At 36.4% G+C, this 27,273-nt stretch overlaps 2 protein-coding genes across 6 annotated transcripts; both read right to left on the bottom strand.

Annotated features, from left to right (window-relative positions):
* Nucleotides 1-2,355: 2,355 nt before the first annotated feature.
* LOC101259502 (NAD kinase 2, chloroplastic-like) lies at nucleotides 2,356-11,657 on the bottom strand. The gene is made up of 8 exons (XM_026028074.2): nucleotides 11,095-11,657; nucleotides 8,356-9,714; nucleotides 7,324-7,445; nucleotides 7,072-7,213; nucleotides 6,759-6,983; nucleotides 6,500-6,574; nucleotides 5,228-5,329; nucleotides 2,356-2,723 (listed from the first exon to the last, which is right to left on the bottom strand). Exons 1-8 carry the CDS (start codon nucleotides 11,317-11,319, stop codon nucleotides 2,520-2,522), a joined length of 2,454 nt encoding a protein of 817 aa, XP_025883859.2. The 5' UTR covers nucleotides 11,320-11,657; the 3' UTR covers nucleotides 2,356-2,519.
* Nucleotides 11,658-12,497: 840 nt separating this feature from the next.
* Nucleotides 12,498-26,528, bottom strand: LOC101257622 (uncharacterized). Of its 5 annotated transcripts, none has more exons than XM_069290754.1 (15): nucleotides 26,396-26,528; nucleotides 25,412-25,794; nucleotides 25,300-25,334; nucleotides 25,130-25,205; nucleotides 24,944-25,022; nucleotides 22,286-22,369; nucleotides 22,060-22,184; nucleotides 21,637-21,690; nucleotides 19,612-19,768; nucleotides 17,878-18,097; nucleotides 15,382-15,495; nucleotides 14,369-14,494; nucleotides 14,196-14,247; nucleotides 13,046-13,233; nucleotides 12,498-12,940 (listed from the first exon to the last, which is right to left on the bottom strand). In XM_069290754.1, exons 2-14 carry the CDS (start codon nucleotides 25,706-25,708, stop codon nucleotides 13,081-13,083), a joined length of 1,572 nt encoding a protein of 523 aa, XP_069146855.1. In that variant the 5' UTR covers nucleotides 25,709-25,794; nucleotides 26,396-26,528; the 3' UTR covers nucleotides 12,498-12,940; nucleotides 13,046-13,080. The 5 variants fall into 5 exon arrangements, with proteins under 5 accessions (XP_069146855.1, XP_069146857.1, XP_069146856.1 ...); XM_069290756.1 differs by having other exon boundaries at nucleotides 25,412-25,808; nucleotides 26,396-26,502; XM_069290755.1 differs by lacking the exon at nucleotides 26,396-26,528 and adding an exon at nucleotides 26,171-26,337.
* Between the last annotated feature and the right edge of the window lie 745 nt (nucleotides 26,529-27,273).

Genomic DNA, 27,273 nt, shown 5'->3' on the forward strand with positions numbered 1-27,273 from the left:
AACATCGGAATCGGATCTCCAAAAAAATGGTGTGCTATAGCACACGAAAATTAATGAAATGGGGGTATGCGCGCTTCGGGGCTCGTTTGACCTTAAAAATTGTTCGGAATGGACATGAAGGCAAACCGGATGCAAAACCAAGGTATCAACGGACGTTCTTAAAATTTTTGGCATTTTTCACATCGGAATCCGGATCTCCAAAAAAGTGGTGTGCTATAGCACACAAAAATCATCGAAAAGAGGGGTATAAGCGCTTCGGGGCTCATTTGACCTTGAAAATGGGTCGGACTGGCCGTGAGAATAATCCGATTGAATAGCAAAGGCCTAGACAGACGTCCACAAAATTTTTTAGCATTTTTTATGTTGTAATCTGGATCACCAAAATTATGTGTGCTATAACACATGAAAATCGTCGAAATAGGGGGTATGCGTGCTCCGAGGCTCGTTTGAACTTCAATATTGGTCGGACTAGCCGTGAGGGTCAACCGGATACATAGTTAAGGTGTTGACGGACGTCCACAAAAAAATTTGGCATTTTTGATGTCGTAATACGGATCTCCAAAAAAATGGTGTGCTATAGCACACGAAAATCGTTGAAATTGGGGGTATGCGCACTTTGGGTGCTCGTTTGACCTCGAAAATGGGTCGGACGGGCCATGAGAGGCTACATAGCCAAGGTCTTCTCGGACGTCACCCAAAATTTCAGCATTTTTGACGTCTGAATTCGGATCACCAAAAAAATGGTGTGCTACAACATACGAAAATCGACGAATGGTGGGTATGCGCGCTTCGGGACTCGTTTGACAAAATGGGTCGGACTGGCCATGCGGGCCAACCGGCTGCATAATAAGGTGTTGACAGACGTCCACAAAAGGTTTCGGCATTTTTGACGTCAAAATTCATATCACCAAAAAATGGTGTTATATAGCACACGAAAATCGACGAAATGGGGTGTAGGCGAGTTTCAAGGCTAAGTTTGACCTTGAAAATGGGTCGGACTAGGCGTGAGTGATAATCGGCTGCATATCCAAGGTCTTCACGGACGTCCATAAAAAAATTTGGCATTTTTTGACGTCGAAATCCGGATCATCAAAAAAATGGTGTGCTATAGCACACAAAAATAGATGAAATATGGGGTGTGCGCGCTTCACGACTCTTTTGACCTTGAAAATGGGTCGGACTGGCCGATAGGAAAACCGGCTGAATAGAAAAGGTCTTGATGGGTGTCCAAAAAAAATATTTGTATTTTTTACGTCGAAATCCGGATCTCCAAAAAAATGATGTGTGATAGCACATGAAAATCGGCGAATTGGGGGTTATGCGCGCTTCGGAGCTCGTTTGACCTTGAAAATAGGTCGGAATGGCCGTGAAGACCAACTGGCTGCATAGCCAAGGTCTTGACGGACGTCCACAAAAAAATTTGGAATTTTTTTACATCAGAATCGGATCTCCAAAAAAATGGTGTGCTATAGCACACGAAAATCATCGAAATTGGGGGAATACGGGTTGCGGGGCTCGTTTGATCTTGAAAACGGGTCGGACTGGCCGTGAGAGCAAACTGAATGCATAGAAAAGGCCTTGACGGACGTCCACAAAATTTTTTGGCATTTTTGACGTCGGAATCCGGATCACCAAAAAATGGTATGCTATAGCACACGAAAATCATCAAATTGGGGGGTATGCGTGCTTCAGAGCTCGTTTGAACTTCAAAATGGGTCGTACTGGCCGTGAGGGATAACCGGCTGCATAGCCAAGGTGTTGACGGACGTCTTCAAAATTTTTTGGCATTTTTGACTTCGTAATCCAGATATCCAAAAAAATGGTGTCCTATAGCACACGAAAATCATCGAAATAGGGGGTATGCGCGCTTCTTGGCTCGTTTGACCTCGAAAATGGGTCGGACTGGCTGTGAGGGCCAACCGGCTGCATAGCCAAGGTCTTCACGGATGTCCGCAAAAAATTTTGATATTTTTGACGTTGGCATCCGGATCACCAAAAAAATGGTGTGCTATAGCACACGAAAATCGTCGAAATGGGGTTATGCGCGCTTCCCTGCTTGTTTGACGTTCAAAATGGGTCGGACTGGCCGTGGGGGCCAACCGGCTGCATAACCAAGCTCTTGACGGACGTCCACAAAAATTTTCGGCATTTTGACTTCGGAATCCGGATCATCAAAAAAATTGTGTGCTAAAATCAACGAAATGGGGGCATGCGCGCTTTGAGGCTCGTTTGACTTTGAAAATGGGTCGAATTGACCGTGAAGGCAAACCGGCTGCACAGCAAAAGTCTTGACGGAAATTATCTGCTCAACCTAAAATAGCTCATCAATGCTTTAACAACAGGAAGCTGCCACACTTCTATCAAAAATGAATTTTCTACTTTGTAAAGTGGATATTCTGTAATCCAGTTGTTCTTATATGACTGAACAATTTTTTTTCAACATAAATGTGGGTATGAATAGTTCAAGTTGTCTATGGTAATATTAACTGTGTTACTAAAAAAAATAGTTCAAGTTAGCTTCAGAGTGCTTTCTGTTCTAGTCTTTGGTTCCAATTCAGGCAACGGGTCAAGCTAGAGAACCAATCAGCTGTTTGGTCATACTTATTGACTGTAGTAAGCGGATGAGGGCTCACACATATTCGAACAGAATCTCCTCTCAACAGTTCTTGTCTTCTCTTCCCATCAAAGGAGACCCAAGCATTGTCGCGTGCATCATCTGGAATCTGTTCACACGCAAATAACTTGAGCTTCTAACAAATAGTATGAAATGACATCCAGAACAGAACTAACAGTTCAGAAAGAAGCAGTTGGGACTAGGATTCCTACTATACACAACTCGATGAAATTACAGAGATTTCATGGTGTTACATCAAAAGATGCATTCATCAAGGTTTCAATGAAACAGGATATAATAGTGGGCATCAATAAATTGGGCATGCACATTCATCAGGGTTGTATTCAATTGTCAAATAAGATAGTTGTATACAGGCTTTTGCACCAATAGTACTCGATTCGGACAATAAATTAAAGTATCATAAGAAACTTAAAGTAACTCAGGAATCATGTCAATCTCCATTTAAGAATATTGACTAGTACATATTCTAATATGGCCTATTAAACTCAAGCACATATTCAGAAGCATTTAAAGAAATAAAGGGAGAGGTTGTAGCTTCTGTTTGTCTTTTCAGTTTCAAAGTATTAGTAGTTCCATATGGTGCTTCAAATATGTGAACTGGAAGATGCGTTTTTACAGAAAAAATGCAAAAACAGACAGCACATATGGGGCTATAAGTGAAAACTGGCAAGCAAAGCACACACTTCCTCAAAGGAAGCTCTCACTTAATGAATTACTTAAAACTATCTAGTACAAACAAACTACAACATAAAACATTATATTGCAATTGAAATTACTAATTTCAACATCCATCCTTCATTATTGACAATAATAATCAAACAACTCAAAATGAACATCATTGAAATGCAAATTTGAACAGCAATAAGAAATTACTCATATCATAAAATTGATTTTCAACTTCTGATTTTGATAAATCAGCCATAAAAATGAATTGACTAGCAACATTCAATATAATATTTAACTGTATTAGTAACTTCCCCACGGAGTAGACGAGAAGTCAAATAGAAGTCCAAGATCAGAAGCAGCAAAAGAAAGGACACACATTCTAGAAGAAGAAAAAAGATGTTGATGTTATGAGAGAATATCCCAATGTACAAATAAAGAACCTATACAAGAATATGTTTCTCTACAAAGAGACATCGATTGGCATGTAGAAGACCTAGTCCTCATTTGTACTAAAGTATATTCTATCCCTTCTAAACATTCATTTTCTCTGTCCAAACTAATTACATAAGCGACAATGATGCTACATTCAATATCCTGCCTCTTCTTTTCATCATTGTGAAGGTCTAGCTGAACAAATAGTGGCATTATTGTGGCAGACTTTTTCTTTATAAAGGTAAAGTCATTATTGTGGCAGACTTTTCTCCCATTATGCAGACAAATTCTGCATTATCCACCATAATCCACCTTAACTGGCTCTCTACCTTCCAAATCAAGCATAGCTGGTCCAACATTTACACACGCATTTGTTATATTCTTTATCAAATTGCGGCTATGAGAATAGCCCTCAGTTACTTGCCAAGTGAAAGAGAAATTTTTTGTCGAAGTAATAAAATTCGAAGTTAAGAATATGGAAATGCACCTTTTTCCTAAACTATAGTTTCAAACAAGCACCATTATTTTTTTCTTTCCATCTCACTGTATCTTGGTCCATTTGTGAGATATCCATTTATATAATAAAGTGATAAGGTTTTGGAATACATCGTTCCTAGTTCTGTAGAGTTCTTCTGAGCCTAAAGCCCCAAAGAGTTTCTCCATTGTGTATATTATGTATGTGAGCAGTTGTCTTTTTTTCTCTGGTATCTGTATACCAACTACAGTTGGACAAGCATTATCAGAATGCATCATCAAATCATTGTGCTTTCAGAAGCGGACTTAGTGTCTGCATAAGAAAACACTGTTCCATCATAAGAAACTCTGTATGATGGAACATTTGGGCGCACCTGCATTACATCTGTTTACTTCTAGTTTGATTCCTCTTTTATTATTCCTCATCATTCAGTCTTTTGAAACCAACGAATGCCATCCTTAAAATAAGTTGTCTATTTTTGCACAACTGATCAATCCATTTGTTTCTATCAATGGGTCCATCCTTCAACTCTTCTAGGTTCACTAGTAAGGATTCAAAAAGCGGCTAGAACACGTTCCATGTTTCTACCTTAGTCATTGAACCAATGACCAGGAGACAAACAAAAGACATTGACAAGTAAAAGTTGAATAAAGAAGAATCATCCCACTTCCAGGGATTTGTTATCGCATAGTTCAAGACATCCTCCTAAAGCATAGAACTCTGGATCCTGTGTTAAGAGATCACTAATGACCAAGAGTCCTGTGTTAAGAGATCAATAATGACCAAGATACAAAAGTGCTCCTATATTCTTCTCAAATATTTTTTTCAATTATTATTCTTCCCAAATTTTTTTCTAATACTTTCCAATTCAGTTAAGGAATTCAGTATAGGGCTTATTAGTTAGAAATTAGGTCCATTAAGTATCACTTCCAGAAAGCATGAACAAACATCAAGCTACTAGCACCAGTAATTAAGAGAAATTATTTTATGACTATTAAGATATTAACTGAGAAAGTCACCTTCAGTTCCAGCTTTGCAGAGTCGGGAAAAATGACAGGTCTGGATGAGAGCGTGTGGGGGCAGATTGGTGTGAAGAGCATGCAAGGAACATTTGGGTGCACCTGCATGACATTAATTTCCTTGTGATATACTGATATTCTATTCTAGCAACCACTTGGTCAAGACGAAACAATAAACTACATTGACCAGGAAGGAGCACACATTTGAAGGATGCTTCATCATCAATTAAATGAATAATAAACATCCAACTTCCAAAATTTATAAATTAATCTATAGCAAAACCATCTTACTACAAGATGCAATTTCTAGATTGAGTGAATGGGATGAAAGAATCAGAGGGAAGTCTTCACAAAGCTAAAACTTCAGCAGTACACTGAAAACTCATCTGTTTAACATAGTTCGACCAATTTGCTTTGGATGCCAAAAAAAAGTTCATACTTGCTGATAACGTGATTGAGTGCTGCAAGTTACGGACTCATTGCATAAATTAACACTATGAGTGACATTTTATGAAATAATTTTATGATCTCCACTAATATTCTCAATCAGTATAATAAATAGGAACCCCAAACAAGATTATGCATTTATTGCTTTATCATCATGAATAATAAATAGGAAGTGGAAAGAAGTACACCACTTGATCAATGTTAGATTAACAAGGAGCCAAGAACCATAACATCAATACCACTGAATACAGAACCACACAAAGAAGCTTGCCATCAGTTTTTTTCTGGAAAACAATGATAAGTTTTCAACCTTTTCCAGAAAAAATTAATAGTAGGTTTTTATTCAGGAGCTCTTCTGCGACTAACTTAGCAGCTTTCTTCCACATCTTCAAAGTGATCTTTTTATCTATTCCAACTTCAGTATCTGTTGCATTCCCCCCCCCCCCCCCCCAACCCCCATTCCACATCAAGATTTTACTATTGACCGGAGGAATCACTGCTTCTACCAATAGCTCTTAAAATATGTAATGAAACTTCTATATCTTTAGTATTAAGTGAATAATGCACTCTTCTTTCTTCCCCTTACATCTTCTTCTCCTATTTCTTCTTGAGAACGGAATGAAGAGTGTACTGCTTCTCTGTGGTTCTTTTTCAGTAGTTCATTATTGCCACAACAAACTGCTCAAACCGTGAAGCCCTCACAATTTACGCTAGTTCTGAAATTCAGCTTTAACTTATTCTTTGCTTTGGATATCACTCATTACACTATGCTCAATTTTATTCATGTAAATTAAAAAGTTCACATCTTTCAGAGATAATAGGTACCATGGAACCTCCAGCAGCCGTAGAATAAGCTGTACTTCCAGTTGGTGTAGCTACTATGACTCCATCAGCTTGCACCTGCAAAATAACACAAACTGGCGTCAGTTATCTCCATATTCTTTAGTTCCCTAATCAAGTGGATGCTTTTTGAAATAAAAAAGTTGTCTTGGAAGATCTATAAAGCCTGAAATATGAAAAGTGGGACTCTTTTGTTCTTCTGAAAGGGCAATGGGGTGGCTGGGAGTGCTTTACGAAAATGCACCTTTGCAATGAGGCGGTCATGTTCATAACACTCAATTTTGGAGAGATATGGATTAGAACCACGATCAACTACAACTTCATTTAGGACATCAAACACCTTTCCAGGCATTGCTTTCCCATTTCTGAATATTTCACATTGAAGACGCATTCGCGGAGTTATATAGACACGAACCAGAGTTCCATCCCCACGAATGACTTGTCTTAGATCCTTCTTATAATCCTCAAACTGTATAGATTAATAAGAAAAATTAAGAGGAGAGACTTTCCAAGTGAATTAAGAGCTAAATCGTAACATTGTCAGTCAGGAAGCATACTGTGTGGGAAGTGAGAAATCCAAGGGATCCTAGATTAAATGACACAACAGGTGGGATAGCACCTCGAAATAATCTTGTAGCATGGAGTATAACTCCATCTCCTCCTAGGCAGGCAACAAAATCAACCCTTTCACGAAGATCACTGCATTAGGTACATCAGACAAGGTTAGCATCTTTTCGTGAAGTAAAAGAAGTGAAACGAGACCCAAAAAAAAAAAAAACTATCTGCAATACATTTATGAGTCATCCCACCTAGTATGTTGACTATAAAAGGTCTGAACAAACTCGAAGCCTGGAATTCGAGCAAATATATCATGCACCTCCGATTCAACAAGAACATTCATTTTCTCTTGGTAATACAGGAAAGAAGCAACCTTCAAAGAAGAATGAAATAGAAAAGCAAATGAGTTACAACTATGAGATAGTAAACTACTTGTCTGAGATGCTTTATCTAAAATAAATGTAAAATCAGATATTATAAGGACATGGTTTCTACTGTATAAGCATGCTGAAATGCTAGAAGTGCATATCTTCTGAAATATGGAACCTTCAAATATAAGTTCCAAACATGAATCATAGAGCTATGCACAAAAAATTGAAATTATATGTTCTCAAAATGAAACAATAAGCTAACCAAGATTCGATTGGGCTAAATTAAGAAGTGACTTGCATGACACATTCAAATTCACGATGTAGGAGGGATGAAATTAGTGGACAAGAAGATCCAAAATGACTAGAGAAAATTAATGGTCTTATTTTCCTTTCTCAATTTGGTTGGCGGATTCAAAATTGGACAGTAATAAGATGAACTCATATTATAGATGATTGACAGTCACTAAAATGTACATTCACAAATTAACGGCAGGTTCTGTAACGTGTTTGTATATACTGATGGGCTAGTATGACAAAGGAACATATGTTGAGCATATTCTTTTTACTCTAATTGCTGATAAAGAATAAACAGGAGCAAGTAGACCTATTTGATCTCTCAGCCTGGATTTTTCAAGATATATACATAAGAGTTCAGAAAGTAGATAAGATGATTTTGTAGCACAGAAATTTCAAATGAGCCAAAATAGATGTCTTACTCTCAAGGGAACTTTGAGGGTCTTCCTTTCAATTGTAGTAAACACAAATGTGAGCCTTGCAAGAGTAAATTAGCAGCTCCATTTAACATACTGATAACTGTATGCATCCTCAGGGAAAATAAACAGGGAGAGCATACCCAGCATTAACAGAGTAGTCAAACAGAGTCCAAGTCAATTAATAATAACTGGTAAGCACCTCTTTGGCTTCTTCCAAAAGTTCTTGTCCCAGCTTCTTTAGAAGGAGAACGGTCTTTGGCCTGGATATCCATTTAAGCATTTGTGGCTGGGTGCTAGGATCAGTGAAGGCCAAGGAAGATTCTGCCTTCTTTCTGGACTGCACTCTTACTACACCAGTTGAGGACGTGCACATATTTCCTTCGATTAGCTCCATGTTAGCATCAACTGAAGGTTTGGGGGCCTGAATGTTCTCCCTAGCTTCAGGAATTTGTCTAAGAAGTTCCCCAGAAGAAGTTTTGTTGTTTGATCTTGTCGGTAGTGTCCTTTCATGATCAGTCACATAAACACCTTCATAAGTAAGAGTTTCATTTTCTTCTGAGTTAGGTAGAGAGCCTACCGCCTGCGTTCCACTACTACCACACAATGGATTCCCACTGGAGGGGACATTCTTATTCGCATTAGGCACAATGTGTGGTGTGTATAGAGTCATGTATTGTCTCCATTTAGAGACCATAACTGATGTCCTCCAAACTCCTTCCCTGCTGTGGAGATAAATGGGTTTGCTGTATACATCAGAGACCATTGCTGCGAACTTCTCAACCTGCTGCACTGAAGGTGTTGTGCCAACTTCAACAGGAAGTTTAAGAACTTCAATATCTCCAGAGAAAATGGCTTCATCCAGAACTTTTTCATAGAAGTTGTCCTTTATGGTCTCAGCTCTGAGATCTATAATAGTTTTGAACCCTCTCTCCAACAGCCATCTAAGACCTTCTTCAGTTACCTGGCCACCTCTCCAAAAAGCAACCTCAGAACTTGCAGACTCTGTCACTTCTTCCGATGAAAAATGAACAGGATCCCAGTTAGCAAACAATGCATGGCAGGGATGATCATCTCCACGGGAAAATCCAGAATCATAACATACATTCTTCAGCCTTTGCAGCTTTCTCCATACAGCAATGCTCCTAGGATCATCAGGTGTTAAAAAGTTTTCAAGAGCAACATGCAAGCTCTCACAATACCTCTTCATTTCACCTCTGAAAAAAGCTAGTGGAGGAAGCTCATCATCCATTTCATGCTCATCAAAATCACTACATATGTTGATTATCAAGGATCTCCTTGATAGGACATCCTCCCTCCCTTTGTTGAGAAGACATACCATGCATCCTAGAACAGAAGCTATTTTGTCCTCCAGTAAATGTTTATCTTCTGAGGGCACATCATATGAGATACAACATTCACCAGTCACTGGATTGCATAGTGTGTCCATTAATGTGTTATGAAGTTGTTCGGCAGCTCGAAGGATTCTACAATATGCTTCTATCTCAGCAATGTCCCCAGGTAGAGGGCCAATCCAGGGTAACTTTGATATACCACGGGGCTGAGGAGTACAAATTTCAGGAAAACAGTTAGCTAACTCATGAAGTTCAAACCAACAACTATTCAAGTAGACAGAAATTATTTAGAACTTTATGATACCCCTAGTATACAGGATAGTCCCTTCTTTTATCAATTAGGTTATTTATATCGCAAAATAAAAATAAAAATAAAAACTGAGCAGAAACCATCCGGGATCACAACTTATCAAAAAAAAGATAAAAAATAAACCATCCCCGATCAGTAAATAAACAATGATAAAAAGAAAGCAAAAACATAAAAATGCTGAACTAATTAGAAACAAAAATGAGAGGTAACAACAACAATAACATAGTTGAAAGATGTGTGTGCAAACGTTGATTTTGCTTAAGAAATAAAATAATCAACTAAGTTGCTGCAAACAAGAAACACTTGGCTTTTATATCAGTCTATACAAGACACACCAAAATAATGAAACAGGCAATAAGCCACATTATTGTGGGGGGAAAGAAAATAGCTAGAGACCCAAGCCCATCATTTTTGTGTTTCATCCACTATATGCAATCCACGGAAAAAAGAGCATTGGTTGGTAATTAGATTCAATATAGATAGGAAGGAACACATACTAATACACACATTCCTACTTCTGCTTAGAGTTCATCTCTCTCTTCTTTTACTTCCTATTCGAGGACACATTAAGGTTCAACCTTGGTATATCTTACATGAAGTGAACTGAAAGATAATTTCAAGTCTCTCATTTGAAGACTTATCAGCCTGTAAAATGACTAGTAGATTTCAAGCAAGAAATGCAGGATGAAAGGTAAGCTTCCAATACCAACCCTTTCTATCACCGTCAATGCAGCCAGCTAACAACAACATATCCAATATAGTCACAAGTGGGGTCTGGGGAGGAAGGGTAGAGTGTATGCAAACCTTACCCTTCTACCTTGTCAGGTAGAGAGGTTCCAATAGACCCTCGGCTCAAAGAAAGTAAGACATAACATTTATTCATAAGCAGCAACAATAGCACGATAGTAAGAAAATAGAGGGCATACAAGACAAAAGTAGTACTAGAAAACTAAGAGTGAGAAATACGGAAATAGTAAAACAATACTAATAGTTCTAGCCGGAGAGACCAGATGCAAAACTATTTAATACTAGCCTTCCACCCGAATACCCAACCCTCCACACCCTCCTATAAAAAATCATTTTATGAAGAGTCATATCCTCACAACCAGCTAATTAACAAAATAACAGGGCAAAATATCCAAAGCTTTAAATGACAGAAATCAAACTTGAATTACAGGGGAATAAGTGGGAGTTGACTACATTTCTGTTTTCACAACTAATTCTCTCCACAACTTTATAGATATTGATTAATTAAAGCAAAAACACGAACACCAACCTGAGAATCCAAGCCAATGTTAACAGAGAACGCATTGGAGAGATCAGCACCGACAACAAGCTTCCTTGTTTGCCTTTCAACAGAATTGAGGTTCCTCCGCAACACAGACCCATATGAATATGAAGAACCAATTCCAAACCTTGAAATCTTTCCACATCTTAGCTGACGAAGATGAATTACCGCTGTCCGACCTATACCAAACCGGTATGGACAATACGCTGCCATTCAGGGGGGAAAACTAACTACTAAACTCCAATTCTTCACCAGAAAAATCACTACAACAAATCAATAACTTTGGTATCTCGATATCTGGGTTAGTATAATCCAAATTTGAATTTCAAGATTCTTCGTATCGATTACTTGAAGTCGAAATTCTTATAGTGTTGCTTATCTCAACAACAAACAAAGGATCATTTCAACAATACCCGGATTTTGAGTTCGTGTCTAATTATCATAAATTTCAAGCTTCAATTTGAAGTGTTGATTATGGAGTTTGAAGCTGTATGTATGGGGGCGGGAAAAGAGGAAAAATGGTAAATGTGATTGAAATGAAAATAACTAACTTGATTTGTGCGGCGGAGTGTTAACTATTTTTTGGAGTGTCGTAGTTAAAAAGTATTTTATTTTAGATTATTTTGGCGCGAAACTAAATTTAATTGAACTTACAAGATCATGAAAATTGTATTAATTTGATTTTTCATTTTTTATTTTTTTCAAAGAGGAAAATTAAGTTGAAATTATATTAGGACATGCTTTCCAATTTTAAAATACAAAAATTTAGGATTTTAATTTTTAAATAATAAAAAATTGTTTTAAAAAAATAAAAGTATCATCAAACAGGTCATATAATGTATTACCTTTCTGAAAAACGCAAATATAGAAGTTATTATCATATCTCTTATAGTCATATGAGCAAGGGGTGGAGGTAAGTCTCGAGGTTTGGGTGAAAATTCTAGCTTTATCGCTACCAATACTTTAAATATATGGTAGTTATGTCCTCACTACATAAGACCAAACAAGAATGTACTAGAAACCAATATCGATTGTGGTGTGCAGTGGTAAAATCGTTCCACCCTCAATTAGAAATTTCAAGTTCGAATATTAGATATAGAGAAAATTATATGTCAACTACAAATAGACGCTATAGTACACCATCCAGATTTAATTGGAACTCCATAGATTCCGAACGTCGTCTGAGAAATCAAACGAAAAAGAATGAACTAGAAAAGAAGTAAACACACAGTAGGATCCCAGTGGTATAAGCAAAACGTTAAATGAACAATATCGTACTCAGTGTCATCACACAAGTAGAATATGGAGAGGGATAGTATATACGGAGACCTTAACCCCTAACTTGAGAGGTAGAAAGGTGATTTCCGCGACCCTCACCTCAAAATTAAATATTAAATGAAAGCTCCCTTTTTAGAATAATATAGTAAAACAAATTATATAAGAGGTGAACACACGGTAGGATCCAAGTGTTCCAACTTCGAACAACTGTAGAGAACTCAATTTTTTTCCTTTTCATGACATCTCTTTCTCAAAAAAGAAGAAAAAAAAAACTACTCAATTCTCTGGTTACAGGAACCGTATGCCAAACATTACAATAAATATTATGCTCCTACAGCAGTCCCTGTTTATGAAGTTTGGAAGTCTTTTCTGAAGAAGACGAAGAAGAAGGAATTTAGACGCTAGCATTTCAACTGCAGATTATATGTTCTACATGCCTATAGCATTTTAGGATGAAACTCTTTCAGCAGTACGTCAAGAAGAAAAGGAAATAATGTCTAGCGCCTTGTGGTGCAGCAACTTCAACTGGGAAAAGTTCCCTTTCTGTGAATCCTCACTGAAATAAGAAAAAATGATTTCATAGTAAAACATGCAGCAACCAAATTCAATCTGACAATGTCAAGACTTGTCTGGGGTTGGATGGGTTGGTGGGTGAACTTACTTTAAAGTTAAATATAACACAATGGCTTAAATTCTTCAATCAGCATCACCCAGTCCATCACTACCATCACCTCTCTTGGATATAGGGGTCAGAATCGACTTAGTATTTTTCCTTTGAGAAGCAATTTCAGCATTTTTACGCAAGACTGCTCCAGGAGATGGATAAGGGCGCTGCTGAAAGAGAGGACCCTGAAATTTGAAGAACCGGAAAGATATCATTTTAAGTTAAAAGGCATACAAGGAATAAAAGCATATTTATAAAGCAGGAAATTGGATATAAGGAAGCGACTGATGTCTGCAACAGAAGGATGAAACCTTATAAAGAGAGCCATGAGTGTTTTCCATACCATGGCAATAAAGATAAACCAAATCAAGATTAGTGCAAATGGCAATATCAATGAGTTAACTTTACTTTTGAACAGAATTTTCCACGTGATTCTGTTTTTAGCCAATGGCACTCAAAGATATAAATACTTCGACAATGAAACGTTACTAATTGACAACTGATAGCATGCTCTCCACACATCAAATATGTATCCTTATCCAATACTTCTTATAGACACACATGGACGAAGTTCTCAAGAAACTGCAAACAGAGAAATTCTGTTACGAGTATCTTTTTTCTGCATTCCTTGTAATTTGATCGATTTAGTGTTGACGGAACACCTAAAAGAAATTACAAAGAAATATGATCCCTCATCAAAAGTTTTGAATTCCTAATATTATATACTCCCCCTGTTCCTATTTATGTCGTCCTTAAAATGTTCCTTAATATTTTTCATTTCACAAAACTTATGCATCAATTACACTATTCTTCCTATTTTGCCTCGAGAGTTATTAGCCTTGAAAGTATGTATTTGACCATAGGAAAACTAAGTAATTAATTCGATAAAGTATATCCCAGTACACACGGTATCATAGTGGAATTCTTCTGTTTGCAGGCTACAATCTTGTAGGTCTTACTTTTTCCCTTTACTTTCTCTGTGGAAGTCAGGTTACATTCTTTTTGGAGCCTCTAGAAGTTTATGTATTAAAAGGGTGTATCACCATCTCTTGTGATGAAATAAAAATGTTTTCTTAAAAATGAACACAATATTAGAAGTTAAGACAAGTTAAGCCTTACTAATTAACTTGAAAAGCAGTCAACATACCGTTGCAGTGGTATCTGCTGCCCGTGGTTGCACTCCTTTGAGACCTACAACCCTAGAGAGTCAGCAATAAAAGAAACTCTCAGTTAATAACTTCAGAACTTCTAAAATCTGCAAAATGCACAACCATGCAAGTGGACACAAGCAGCAGAGGGCAACAGCCTTCGAATACGCACCAACCACCCCTAGGAGCATCCGAATAAGAGCTTGGATCCATAGGATCCAATTCATCATCCTCATCATTTGTGCGTTTCCGTTTGTCTTTTTTGTTGCTTTTACTCATTGGTGGTTTGAAACTAGACCTGCAGTCCAAATGATCAGATAATTGACTTTTGAAAATTGAAAAGATTCTCCTTTCATTTTGCCTCCTTGATCTATATGCATGAACTTAGTTAAATAGAATTCTCAATTAGTTTCATTAGTGTAGTGAACAGTTTCCCCTTAGCTAGTCTCAGTGGTAGTTAATTACTAATACTTTTTTTAATTTTTTCTCCTTATTTTTTCACTCCTCCCTCTGAGCTCCACCTTTTTTCTCCATTGGTGACATCATCTATGTTATTCATCATTTACCTGACAAACTGCTTACCCATAGTGGTAATAAAACAAGTATGAAAATTCAGCATGATAAACAAGAGCAGCTAGTTTTCAAGGAAAATTACTTCCACTGTCATCTATATCTACTGTATTTCACCAATATAAGTTCCAAAATAGTAATAAGGCAGAATGTAAAGATAAAAACATTTATTAATTTATTGTTTAGAAGGACAAAGAATTTAGTTCATTCACCAACTGGCATGATGATGCATCACTACTAAAGTGCAAAACTAACATACATGGATTCCATATGACAAAAATAAAGCATCGCTATCATAGTCCATAGACAAAAAAGACTAATGCAACATCAAGGACTGGATTCATAGTGGGATGCACACATATCTGGAAGACTGTCAGAAACTAATGAGACACCAACTATGCAGAATCAGGATGTGATGCGTAACTTTAATATCCTCTGGCTTAGTTCCTATCAGTTCCTCTCAAACAAACAAGTTGGGAAGAAAGAGGGATAAGGAGAGGCTTAATAATAGCAAACAGAACCAAGAATTGCATGGGTTCTCTTTAAACAACATCTTAGTGTACCAGCAAAGCTGAATAAAATTATAGAGATATGATCTGTGAATAGAAGGCATACCTCTGCCTCTGAAACTTTTTTTCAGAGTCTTCTGTGACACCTGCATCCCCAGAAGTTTGTTGTTGTCTCTCCACATTTGCTGACACATACTGGCTTTGAGGAAGATTGAGAACTCTGCATTCAGAACGATATCAATGTTCAGACGAATGATGCATCCTAGATAATTATGATCATTGAATTGAGCAAACTACTACTTCAAATGCTTAGCAATGAGCCAAGGAATGCTTTAATTTATTTAGTTAAGATCTACAAGCCCTCTCAAATGTGGTCTAATTCTAGGAATTCTTGGAAAGTAGTGATTTTCTTACTTAATTTCTAGTGTTTGTTAAGTAAGCAGAAAAAATTTATTTCAGAAGCATTTATATAAAATCTAGGAAAATACTATGGAGGTGGAGGTAGGGAGTAGGAGTGTGGGGGTGGTGGAGGTGAGAGGCTATGGGGGTTGGAGTCCGATTTGGTGAGTCAGGGGATGGGGAGGACAGTGTTGTGAAAGGCGATCGCCTCGTCGCCAATGGCAAGAGGCAAGGCGAGGCGACCCTTCATCGCCTTTTAGCTTTGTGGCGAGGCGATCTTCAAAAGGTGACGCTATGACGACAAAAGGCTAGAGGCAAGGGGCGAGAAAGGCTAGAAAGGTGTCGCCTTTTGTATTTTCTTAAAAAAAAGGCGACCAATCTAGGGTTTTAAAAGTTAAAAGGTAATCTTAGGATTTTTTACAAGACTCCTCCGGCAACTAGCCAGGCTTTTCCGGTGACTCCAAAGTCTAACCAATACATATTTCTTCTTTTTTTGAGAAAGTTAACATAATACATATTTCTTCTTTTCTTCTTCAGACTTGAGTCACTTCTACCTTTGTTTTGACTTTTGTTCTTTTCTTTCTCATTCAAGTTCTAGACTTTTAGTATGTACTATCTATTTTTACTTTTTGAATTGAAAAAATTGTTAATATGTTATTGTTTGATTATTTACATATGCAATTAAATATTTTAATTTTTTGGTATTAAAGGGTGCCGCACTTCAAAAAAGGCGAGCGCCTCGCCGTTCGCCTCGCCTCGTGGCGAGGCAGACCCTTGTCGCCTTTTATCGCCTTTCGACGTCCAAAACACTAGGGAGGATTGAATTGCCACATATGGAACTTGTTGTGTTATCAAGGAATAATTTCATTTTAATAAAAGGGAAAAAAATCATGTATACAAGTAGTTTACCAAAAAAGAGAGCCAAAAAAAATGGTTCTCCAATATGTCCACCCATTCATGTACAAATGGGAATCTCATGGGTACACTAAACATTAAATAGGAAAAAGGCTAATCAGCAAATATACAAAATCATGTTCAACTCCTTCAAAATTTCTTCTATTTCTTTCTCGCCACACTACTCACATAAGAGCTAATGGAGCAACATCCCCTGTTTTGGGCCTTCCCTTCCATCTTCTAGCCCAACTAAACAAAGTTCATGTTAACTCTCCAGCATAATCTGCAGGAATTCAAACCATCTCAGATCACCCACTCTAACCTTGAAGCAATCTGACAATGTAGTAGAAGGTGATCCACATCCTTTTCTGGTTTTTTGCACAAAAAGCACCAACAAAGGTGAACCTTCTTTTCCTCGGATTCTCAGTTGTCAAAAACTCAAAATTGCTCTTCTAGTTGCCAGCCATATGAAGAAACATTCTTTTCTTAGTGCCCTTCAAATTCAAACTGCATCATGCTGCCATCTCATCTCCTGCGAGAATCTAGGCATAATTACACTTTACTGAGAAACAACCACCATTGCCTAGCTCCTGCCTCCCACCTACAAGAATCCTGAATTTCTAAGGGTAGAGTTTGTTTGTAGGCATCTCAAGCAAGTTTTGCAATTCTTCCATCTCCGAATCATGAAATTTCTACCAACTCAAGATCCTCAGCCTTTCAAGATATTTCTCCACAGCTTGCACCCAAAAGGAGCAGTACTGTTTGTAACTTTCCACCCTCACCCCTTCCATAAATCCATGTGTCCGCTATCACCTATCTCATAGGGCATGTTACTTTGCTCCTCTGCTTTCCCTGCCCTACTTCCACTGTCATTTTCCACACTTTTAAAGAATTTGTTTTCCTAGGGACACTAATTTCCAAAACATTGACCAACAAAGCTGCTGGTATTTTTTCCCACAGATAGGGGGTTGAAGCAGGGTGATCCTATTTCTCCTTTCCACTGTCATTCCACTCCTTTCCTGGATACTCAAATTTTTACATCAAAACCGAGAACACTAAACTCAAAGAACCCTTCTAAGTCAACTGCATGTGGTAAATGTTGGACTGCACATATAGACAGTGCAGTGAATTGACAAGTAAATAAGGGGCAAAAACAAGAAAACCCTAAAAGTTGCACTATAAGTTTAAGTTCCATTGGAAATCTTACTCGAGCAAAAGTACTCATATGCAGTAGCATTAAACGGAAACAAAGGCGAGACAAATAAACACAAAAATGTCAAAAGGAAAAATATATGCAAAGACAACATACCGAGTGCAATGTTTGCAGTAACCCCATGACTGTACAAGCCCCACACCCCATCCCCCACATTCAATGCATCTCTGGAATGTGGAAGCTTGGTCAACCCAAGTTACATTAGTTGCATTGTTGGTGACTGTTCCATCATGGTGCTGAATGGCAACCTGCTGTGGTTTAGAAGGATGTTCCCATTGTGATACATTAGTCTGTGAGTTATAGTAATATTTTTGACCTGCAAACAGTTTAAATAATAGAAAACACAGGCTCAATATGACATAAAAAGTGAAGAGCTCAAGCAACTAAATTTGCTACCGACAACAATCAAAACTGTGACCAGCTAAGTCTAATACCTTAGATAAGATCCTCTTAGTTCATTTTCTAGCAGCAAAGGAACGCAATGAATTACTAGTTACACTCCTCATCAGTTCAAAAGGAGAATGAAAAAGAGACATGTCAAACCAATGATGCACAGGGATGAGGGATCCCAGTCGCAGTAAATGCATGCCTAGTTGGCAACTAAAAAATGGAGAAGCCACACTATGATAAAGAAGGAATGTAACAGGACCTATGGATTTAGGCGTTCGGAAAATCAGCATGGGCTCATTCCAAGCAGTACTGCACCTTCTGCTATTTTTTATTTATAAAACACAGCTTTTACCTTAATATATCAGGATATAATTACAGCAAAGAGGGGGGGGGGGGGGGGGATTTAGAAAAAGGAAAGAAGAATATCAAGATGACAGCAGTAGGTCACCAAAGGTTGAACCAAATTTATCAATATGTGTTTTTCATTTGCGTCTCGTGCTCTGAGAAACATTGTACTTTACATTCAAGTGTTTAAGGGTTATCACAACTTTAGTCCCCAGATTTACAATTAAAGCACTTCAGGACCTTTTGGTTTTTACTTACCTAAGAAGAAAAAATAGGGTTGTGATTGGTCTAGAATCAGTCAGTTATATTTCCAAGTCTTTCCATTCAGGTCAAAGAGCTTCGAACTTACAAATATTGTTCTCTGTACCAATATGACACTTTTATTGGGTAACTAATAATTTCATTTGCCATAACCTACAAATGAATGACCACTTGGGTCTGGTCGGTCAGGAGAAGTTAATGATTGTTGTTCCTGGCTTGGGCGCAGAACTATTCTTGAATAGTTCTCCACTTGAGTTGCATGCTTTCAAGCAATCAGTGCCTCATTTGTTAGCAGCAATAAATGATTCTCTCTCTTTCTTCAGATCCTTTGATATTATTTACTTTTTCACAATCATTGTGCGTTAAGAACTTCCCAATGTATAAAATAAAGGTAGTTCAGGAAAATTACCCTAGCATTTATCTGTAAGCCTGAGTCACCCTCCTTCCTTATTGCTATTTTTTTTTCTTTTTACATTTAAAGGTCCTACATTTATCAACGACGAAATATTACCATAGTCTCCCCTATTTTACTATTTTTGAGAATGGTCAAGTAGTTTCTCCTTTTTACTTTTTATCTTTACTGAAAATGGCATTTTTAAAAAAATTATGTAGCCTGATAACAAAAGAAAATATCCCAGGGAAGCCAAAATCTTTTGAGAATAGTGACATCAGGATTCACATTAAAAAGGATCAGCCTACAAATGAAAAAATAAATGAATGTTCAAAAATAAAAACTATTTAAATCAATTCTTTCTGATTTAAAAGTTCCGAGTGTTCTAATTTAATCTTCTCCATCCACAAATAACATGAAGCAAGTAAACAGCTAGAGCATACCAGTTGATTCATCAAGAACCTCCTGCCAATATTCAGGAAGTCCCGAACACACCCCAGAAACTTGTGCAGGAGCCTCAGTAGGTCTTCCCCACTGACTTTTCCCAGTACTTCCATTATAATAATATAAAGCACCACTTGTAGGGTCCCTGGATTCGATCTGCATTCTCAAGTTACAGGCAAATATTAACACTATAAACAACACTATTTTAAAAACAAAAGCACAAAAAAGTAACAACATCTATATAGGGTAATTGAAGTGAAAAGCGAGAAGTGTGTACTACTTTGAAGTGAACTAAAGAGGTGCACAACTTATAGATAATTAGAACATACCATACACATGATTTGAGTACTACAATAATCAAATTGTAGTTGTGTTGATTGATATTGATAGCTTTTATAGGAGTAGAATTTCGTATTGAATGTAATTGATTCTGTTATATTATCTTTCTTTTTAGTCTTAGGACTCATCTTATAAGTATCATTCTCATGGTTTATGTATTAATCAAGTCTCAAGAAATATAAAAAGTTTTTTCTTCTTCTTGAAATCGTCATGGTTTATACTAGAAGTACAATCACTTTTTTGACTATTCATTCCGATGTATGGGGTCCTACTCAAAACACTTTCTTTGTCCGGCAATCGATAATTTTTACTTTTATTGATTGTTGCACTAGAATGACATGGGTATATTTGTTATATGCCAAAAGTGAAGTTTTTTCCTATTTTCGATCATTTCATAAGATGACTTGTACTCAGTTCAATACTAAGATAAGATATTTCGAACTGATGATGGCACAGAATACATGGATTAGACTTTTGAAGCTTATTTGGAGTCTTTTGGGATAATCCATCAAACTAGTTGTCTTTATACTAGTGCAGAAAATGGGGCTGCTGAAAGAAAAAATAGGCATTTGTTAGAAGTAGCAAGATTCCTTTTGTTCACCATGAATCTGTCAAAACCTTACTGGGGGATGTCATTCTAGTAGCTGCCTACCTCATCAGAAGAATGCCACTTAAAATCCTCAATTTTCAGAGTCCCTTGGAAACTTTAAAGGGTGAGAATGACTTTACTGTTCCTCTAAAGGTTTTCGGTATTTGCTTTACTGTTCCTCAAAAGGTTTTGGGTGTTTGCTTTACTGATCCTCAGCGTTACACCATCACCTTTTCAGGGGGAGAACTATAAGAAAGAAGATATGGTTTTTCCTAATTCCATTGTTGAAAGTAAAATTAGTGAAAGAATTCAGGGGGGAGACTGTTGGGCATTTGGATAGGCCTGATTTGATAACTTACTCAAGAAGAAATAGAATGGAAGAAGCATAAGAAGCCACCATGCAGTCTGCCGCAGCTAAATCTTCTTCTTCTAGTGAGTTATCTACGTTTCTTAATGAGATAGATACTTCTATTCTTACAGGAAAGGAGTAAGATCTTGCACCAACTACCCTTTATCTATTTGTTTCCTATAATTCTTTATCTCCCTCCTATAGAGTATTTGTCTTGCCACATTCTTTTTATGAAGTAAGCGGTATTGATAAAAGGCATCAAGAAGATGCAAGATTACAAGATGTGGCATTGGAGCTTAAAAAAATCTCTGGCTGACCGTACAAACTATCTGAGCCAGAACTAGTGAGCTAACAAAGTCCTAAAATTATGATGCATAAACCACAGGATACAGACTGAACCAACTAAACAAACTGACAAAACACTAGCTTCAAAATACCTACAGAAATTGACTCCTCATCAAAACATCTCTTATTCTTTTCTAACCAGATACACTAAAAATACAAGAAGGGATCATGATACAGATTTTCTTAATGGCTTTGTCAAGAAATTGAAAGAACTAGAGAGTACAAATGCTCTAATAGCCCAAATATTAGTAAGTATATAAATGAGAGAGATATTCTATTGAAGCTTTAACAGAATCATAAGCTAAAATTCCGTAATTCTATTCAGGTATTCTGGCACAAAAAGCAATCAATAAAGACCTTCAAAAGGAAAGCTTAAGCCGCGTATATTAATCCATAACTCACCCATCCCACAGGCAAAGTGGCATCTGATGTCTTTGGTAATTGTGCCTTTGAGCTCTGAAATGTGCAGATTTTATTTCAGAAGAGAGTTGTCAGGAACATTTCATTTTCAAGAGACTAAAAGTATGAGGAGAACAAAAGGATAATGAGAAATGAGTTCTTTTTTTAAAAAAAACTAATGAGGAATGAGTTCTTGAAAACAGAGTTTACTAAGAATTGACAACAAGTACTTCATTAAAAAAAACTGACAACAAGTATCTCATAAGAAATAAGAACCAATAAAAAAAGAAAGAAATTTTGGTTTATCACAAAAGTCAGAAGACAAAGGAAGTCAAATTCAAGATTCTAGTAAGGCAGAACCATCTGAAATATGTGAAAATTTAAACAGGGACTAGGAAGACAGTATATAATGCATAACTAGCTTACATTGATTGCTATGCCATGGTTCTCTATTTTTGAATCATCTTTAAGAATACCTCGAGCCTTCAACTTCTTCTTGAGGTATTCAGGTAATTCTTTACCAGAATTATGTTCGGAACCCCCATTAGTCTCTGAACAGAAAAAGCAAAAAACAAATAACTCAAAGAATCTAATATAGAATTTTGAACAAGATGATAAACAAGTTGCCCATAGAACAGGAAGCCAGTCTTACTGGAGATCGAGTCATCGGTATTTGAGGCACTGTAATAAGCACCTCCACCTGGCACTCCATATCCATTTCCAATTTCCACATTACCTGGCAAAGGAGAAATTTAACCATTTCTCATCCTGTTGTAATAACATGAAAATTTGAAGCCAGATTAAACTAACTCGTAATATGGTAACTGAAAAGGATTTTATCCATCTAGAATTTTTTAACACCTCTATTCAAATTTCATAATATGGTTCTATAACATAACATTTTGTGAAGATGGAAAGAAGCAACCTGTCTCCCTTGTACATGTTATTCTTCCTCAAAATGGGTGATATTTGAGCAAAAATTCCAGAATTAATTGGTCCTTTAATGTCTTTTTGATGCCTACAAGGAGAACTATTTTGATAAAAGTAGTGTCTATACTACAAACTGTATAAAGAACAAAAACAGAAGTTCGAATTTTCTGCTATAACTCATGTATGAGCAGATCTAATGAAATAAAAGTGTTTTATAAAGCCATGCCAGAATTAAAAGCCCTGTCTATTTTGGTAACACATTATTCTAGTCTTTCATACTTAGATCTAGATTCCAGATTGTTCAGATTTTAGGCCAACTCTATGTTTGTTCAATTTAGGGAAGAGATGGAGTGAGAAATATCTATACCTATCTTTGACCCTACCTCTTCTCAGAGTCAATTTAACAAAAATATAATTTCACCATATATAAACATAGCAAGGTCAACTATGAAGTTTTTCAAGTCCTAAATTCTGCCGAACAAGAAATATGATCTGCTATATACAACATTTAAATCATTATGATAATAGCACCAATCTTTTTTTAATTTTTTTTTTTTTTTGAAAATGGTAATGTTGTATTCTTCAGCATTAAGGATATGCTGGTGGCCTGCAAACAGAGGGGAACAAAAGAAGAGAGAAAAAATACTTACAAGGATCCTAATAATTCTACAATCTATAACTTCCTTTTATAAGATAAAGTAGAGTATTAATAAGAGAGCCCTAGGTCTGAGTTGCAAAGAACTCAAATAGAACTATTAAAAGCAAATCAACTGATCATGATAACAGACATCGTTGACATGATTATAAAACGAAAATCAAAAACTCCTCCAATGAGTTAAGCTGTTGTGGAATTACATTTTCTCCAAATAACAACCAGATTTTACATTAGTCTAGATTAGCTTACTCGCTGTAAGCTAATATCCCATGAACTATGTCATGATTATTGTTTCAATATGTTAGAAAGAATGTAAAGTTTCTTTTCAATGTTCATCATATTAACAGTAAACCTGATTGGACCTTGTTCTAAAAGTCATGTGCTATCCAAAAACATAAACCTAACCAATATTAGATTCGCAAATAAGAGGCAAAATTAGAAGGTAAAGCAGTCCAATCAACAATTTCAACTTTTAGTAATGTCCTTAATTTAATGATATGACCAAAAAAAAAACTAAAACTGAATTGATATTACAACTTTGACCCTAATCCAAGGATATTTAAGTGTCACTAGACTATCGCCTAATCCATGCCTTTCTGATGGATGTTTTTGGGAGGAGTGGGCATGCACGTACTATCGAAACAGCAATTCAAACTTTACTTTTTACGACAATGGTGTCGAGATCAACTCTCGCACATCTTAACCATTGCACAGGATACCTACTAGGCTGCTACTTCCCACCAGCACAAGCATAGGGTAACTTTGCCACCGAGACTTGAATATATGGGAAGAAATCACCTAGCGTGTTTTTGCCTACACTGGGATTTAAATCAGAGACCTCATAGTTCTCCACCCACTCCATTGACCACTCGGCCACACCCTTGGGTGCTGAACGTGTACACAAACACAGACTAAGTTTACAGTCTAGTAAGATTTAAAGTTTTTCCCACCAATTTGCAAGAAACTTTCTATGTGATAAGTCACACATTACGATCTAGGATGTCAACTTGTTCCTAATTCAACTATATGGCAATTAAACAGAAGCATGTCCATCACAACCATCATTTTATCAAGGGACACCGATTAATAGGTGTCAAACACAAATACATATGATATTCGTCTAATGTGAAACAATTTTTTAACTGAAGTTTTGGTACTTCAAACATACTAATGCTAATACCCAATATTCAATTAATGGGTCTGATATAATATTCAACAGAACTAGTTGGTTGAAAGGTGAAGGAGCAAAAGATAAAGTTAACTCATTTTTCAGGTCAAAAAGTCACAATAAACCTACGTAAAGTTACCTCTCTTGCCATTATGAGCTCTTCCCCAACAAAAATCAGTCAAAGTTAGCACATTAAAATAGGTCAAAAGAATGAGGATCATCCAGACAAAGTGAAAAGGCATTAACACATTCATCTTGTTCACTTTCTGGGCTTTCATAGACCGCAAATAAGTATATAAAATCTATGTTAGTGAGGGAAGAGATAGGACTTTTTTCAATGCACTACTAGAAAAATTTAAAGGGCATTCCTTTGGCCAATAACATGTACATTTCAAAGGAAATTCATTGGTAACATGTACATTATAGTTGTTTCATAGCTTGGAAAAATATTAAAAGTGGAAAAGAAAAGGTTTTGACAACATGTATTGCCTGTTTTGATTTGTGACATCATTAAAAGGATATCAACTGTTCCATATAAATTGCAGTAAGATACCTACCTTGCTCAGGCTGTGCAGACTTTCCACGCTTTAAGGACATTTGTACACGATGGTCTGCCGTCATTTGGAGTAAATGCTCCTATAAATTGCAGTTAACAGATGATATAGTAAGGCCAACTAGAAAATGTGCTACCATGAGAAACATCACAAGAAAAGGTAACAAAGAGTCCAAGAGACTGAAAACACCTTTAAAGCATTTGGGTCATGACGACCAGAGAAAATATCCGAATTATCCTTAGGTCCACTTGCATCTCTTGCTTCTCTGGATTTAAGAAGTGAAATGTCATAAAACATTCATTCCTCTTGTCTAGTTTCAGCTTGAATAAAGTTAAAAATAAAAGCCAAATAAAACAAACCTTTGGCTTTGAATTACTTTTTGTGCAGAAATTTCCTGTGCAAGGCAAACAAATAATCTAGATCAATAAATGAAGAAATAAATAAAGCACCTATCAAAAGGGTACAAGAAACCTGTTCATGCAAAACAGCATTCTGAGCAGTGCTCTCAAGATCATTAGCACTTCGCGGCTGTAAAGTATTGAGTATAGCCTCAGAAGAGTCGTGTTGAGAGGTATGAAAAGATTCAGAGCAAGGTTGAACAGAAGCAACCACAGGGAAAAGATTTCCATCGCCATTGCCAGCAAGGTAACGAGTTTTCTGAAAGGACTGGGGCAAATGTCCAGCAGGATTCAAAGTTGGCACAAGTGGTGAAGAATATGACGTAGAAAGAACCCCAGGTGGAAGAGGCTGTTCAGTAAGGTCATCCATAAGCTTCAAATATAAAATGTAACTTTTTGGAATTTCGAAGGGCTAAATATTAATCTGATACCGGATCTGGCCGAGAATCAGTCCACCTGCATACAGAAGTCTTGGAAGCATGAGTTAAATTAACAAATATTATAGGTATACAAGTGAGATAAGGATCCATAGTAGGTCATAACTGGAAAAAAATAAGAAAATAGATAGCTTTGGGAGAAGTAATACAATTTAGGATTCCATTTTTGAGAAGAAAGGAAAATATCTGTAACCCATTTTTCTTTCTTTTCCCCAAGTGGGGAAAATTTGAGAACCCGTTCACAATTCTACAAATTCCTAGAAGACATGGTATCAACTGCTCATACTATAGATTTCCATCCTAAAACTCTGAAAGCAGCAAACAAAATGGAATCCCTCAATAATTTAAACATTCAAACTCATGTAAGCAACTGTGTTCTAGGGATTTCTATTTACCTCAGTACTCTGTTCCACTTCTTCTCCCCCTAATACCTTCTCATCAACCCCTAAATTAGAATATTGATCCTACTCATACATGATCAAATGGCTACTACTGCACACATAGAGCATACATATCTAATATCTACCAATTGCAAATTCATAGTCGGAATTTCATCAACACCACAACCACGGTCTATGAAATAACAATTTATAATTGGATGAATATTATGCAAGTCTCACCTCAATTTGCTTACAACTTGTGTTGATTCAGCTTAGCTTTTTCGAAGAAGCTGTGTTGTTATCAATGGCAGAGGCAGGTCGAATTGAAAAAGTATAAAATTATATTAAAAGTAAAAATAGATAAGTATAATCTATGAATATGAAAAATAAAAGGGGCAACTATAATATATAGCAAACAAAAAATTTATATTTGTATGTTATATCAAAGTTTATATAATTGCATTCCGCAGTAAATATAAAACTGTATAATTCGCTATACATATACAATTGTATAATTCGCTGGCCTATTTCGCTGCAAATATTGTATAATTCGCAATCCTATTTCATTGCGATTCTATAACGTACAATTGTATAGTTCGCTACCTATTTCGCTGTAATATTTTTAAAAAAATTGTTTTGCATACAGTTGAATCGAATTAAAATGTATGTATAGAAACACAATATATACACTTGTGTTGTATAAAACTAGAGAAAATTGTATTTCACTGCAATTGTATAATTCGTTGGCCTTTTTCTCTGCAATATTTGAAGTAAAATATTTATAAATTGTATAATTAAGTGTATAACACGAAGATATATATTTTTGCATGTGTATATACAATTTTCTCTCGCTTTATACAAAACAGAAACATAATTTATACACTTCTGTGTATAAAGTGAGAGAGGCGAGCGAGATTTTTTTGAGAGAGACGCCTGACAATCTTTAGCTAACGTTTATTATGGAGCACAATTAAACCAAACTCTAGCTACTTCATTTATTTTAGGTTATTAGTTTGATATTATATATCATTTTTCCCAAAATAAAAATAGTATCTATATTATCTATTGTTTTTTATCATTAAAAAAATAGTAATTACTTTCACATATTTTTCTTATTC

Source organism: Solanum lycopersicum, chromosome 11 (genome assembly GCF_036512215.1).
Source record: "Solanum lycopersicum chromosome 11, SLM_r2.1".
Taxonomy (NCBI): Eukaryota; Viridiplantae; Streptophyta; class Magnoliopsida; order Solanales; family Solanaceae; genus Solanum; species Solanum lycopersicum.

Coding starts and splice junctions, on each gene's coding strand:
- LOC101257622 (XM_069290754.1), bottom strand. CDS start 25,708: ATGGATGACCTTACTGAACAGCCTCTTCCACCTGGGGTTCTTTCTACG. Junction 22,370..24,943: donor GTCTGCACAGCCTGAGCAAG/GTAGGTATCTTA, acceptor CTCCTTTGCCAG/GTAATGTGGAAATTGGAAAT. Junction 14,248..14,368: donor GATGCTCCTAGGGGTGGTTG/GTGCGTATTCGA, acceptor CTGACTCTCTAG/GGTTGTAGGTCTCAAAGGAG.
- LOC101259502 (XM_026028074.2), bottom strand. CDS start 11,319: ATGGCAGCGTATTGTCCATACCGGTTTGGTATAGGTCGGACAGCGGTA. Junction 7,446..8,355: donor TTTTGGAAGAAGCCAAAGAG/GTGCTTACCAGT, acceptor TCTTCTTTGAAG/GTTGCTTCTTTCCTGTATTA. Junction 6,984..7,071: donor GATTTCTCACTTCCCACACA/GTATGCTTCCTG, acceptor TAATCTATACAG/TTTGAGGATTATAAGAAGGA.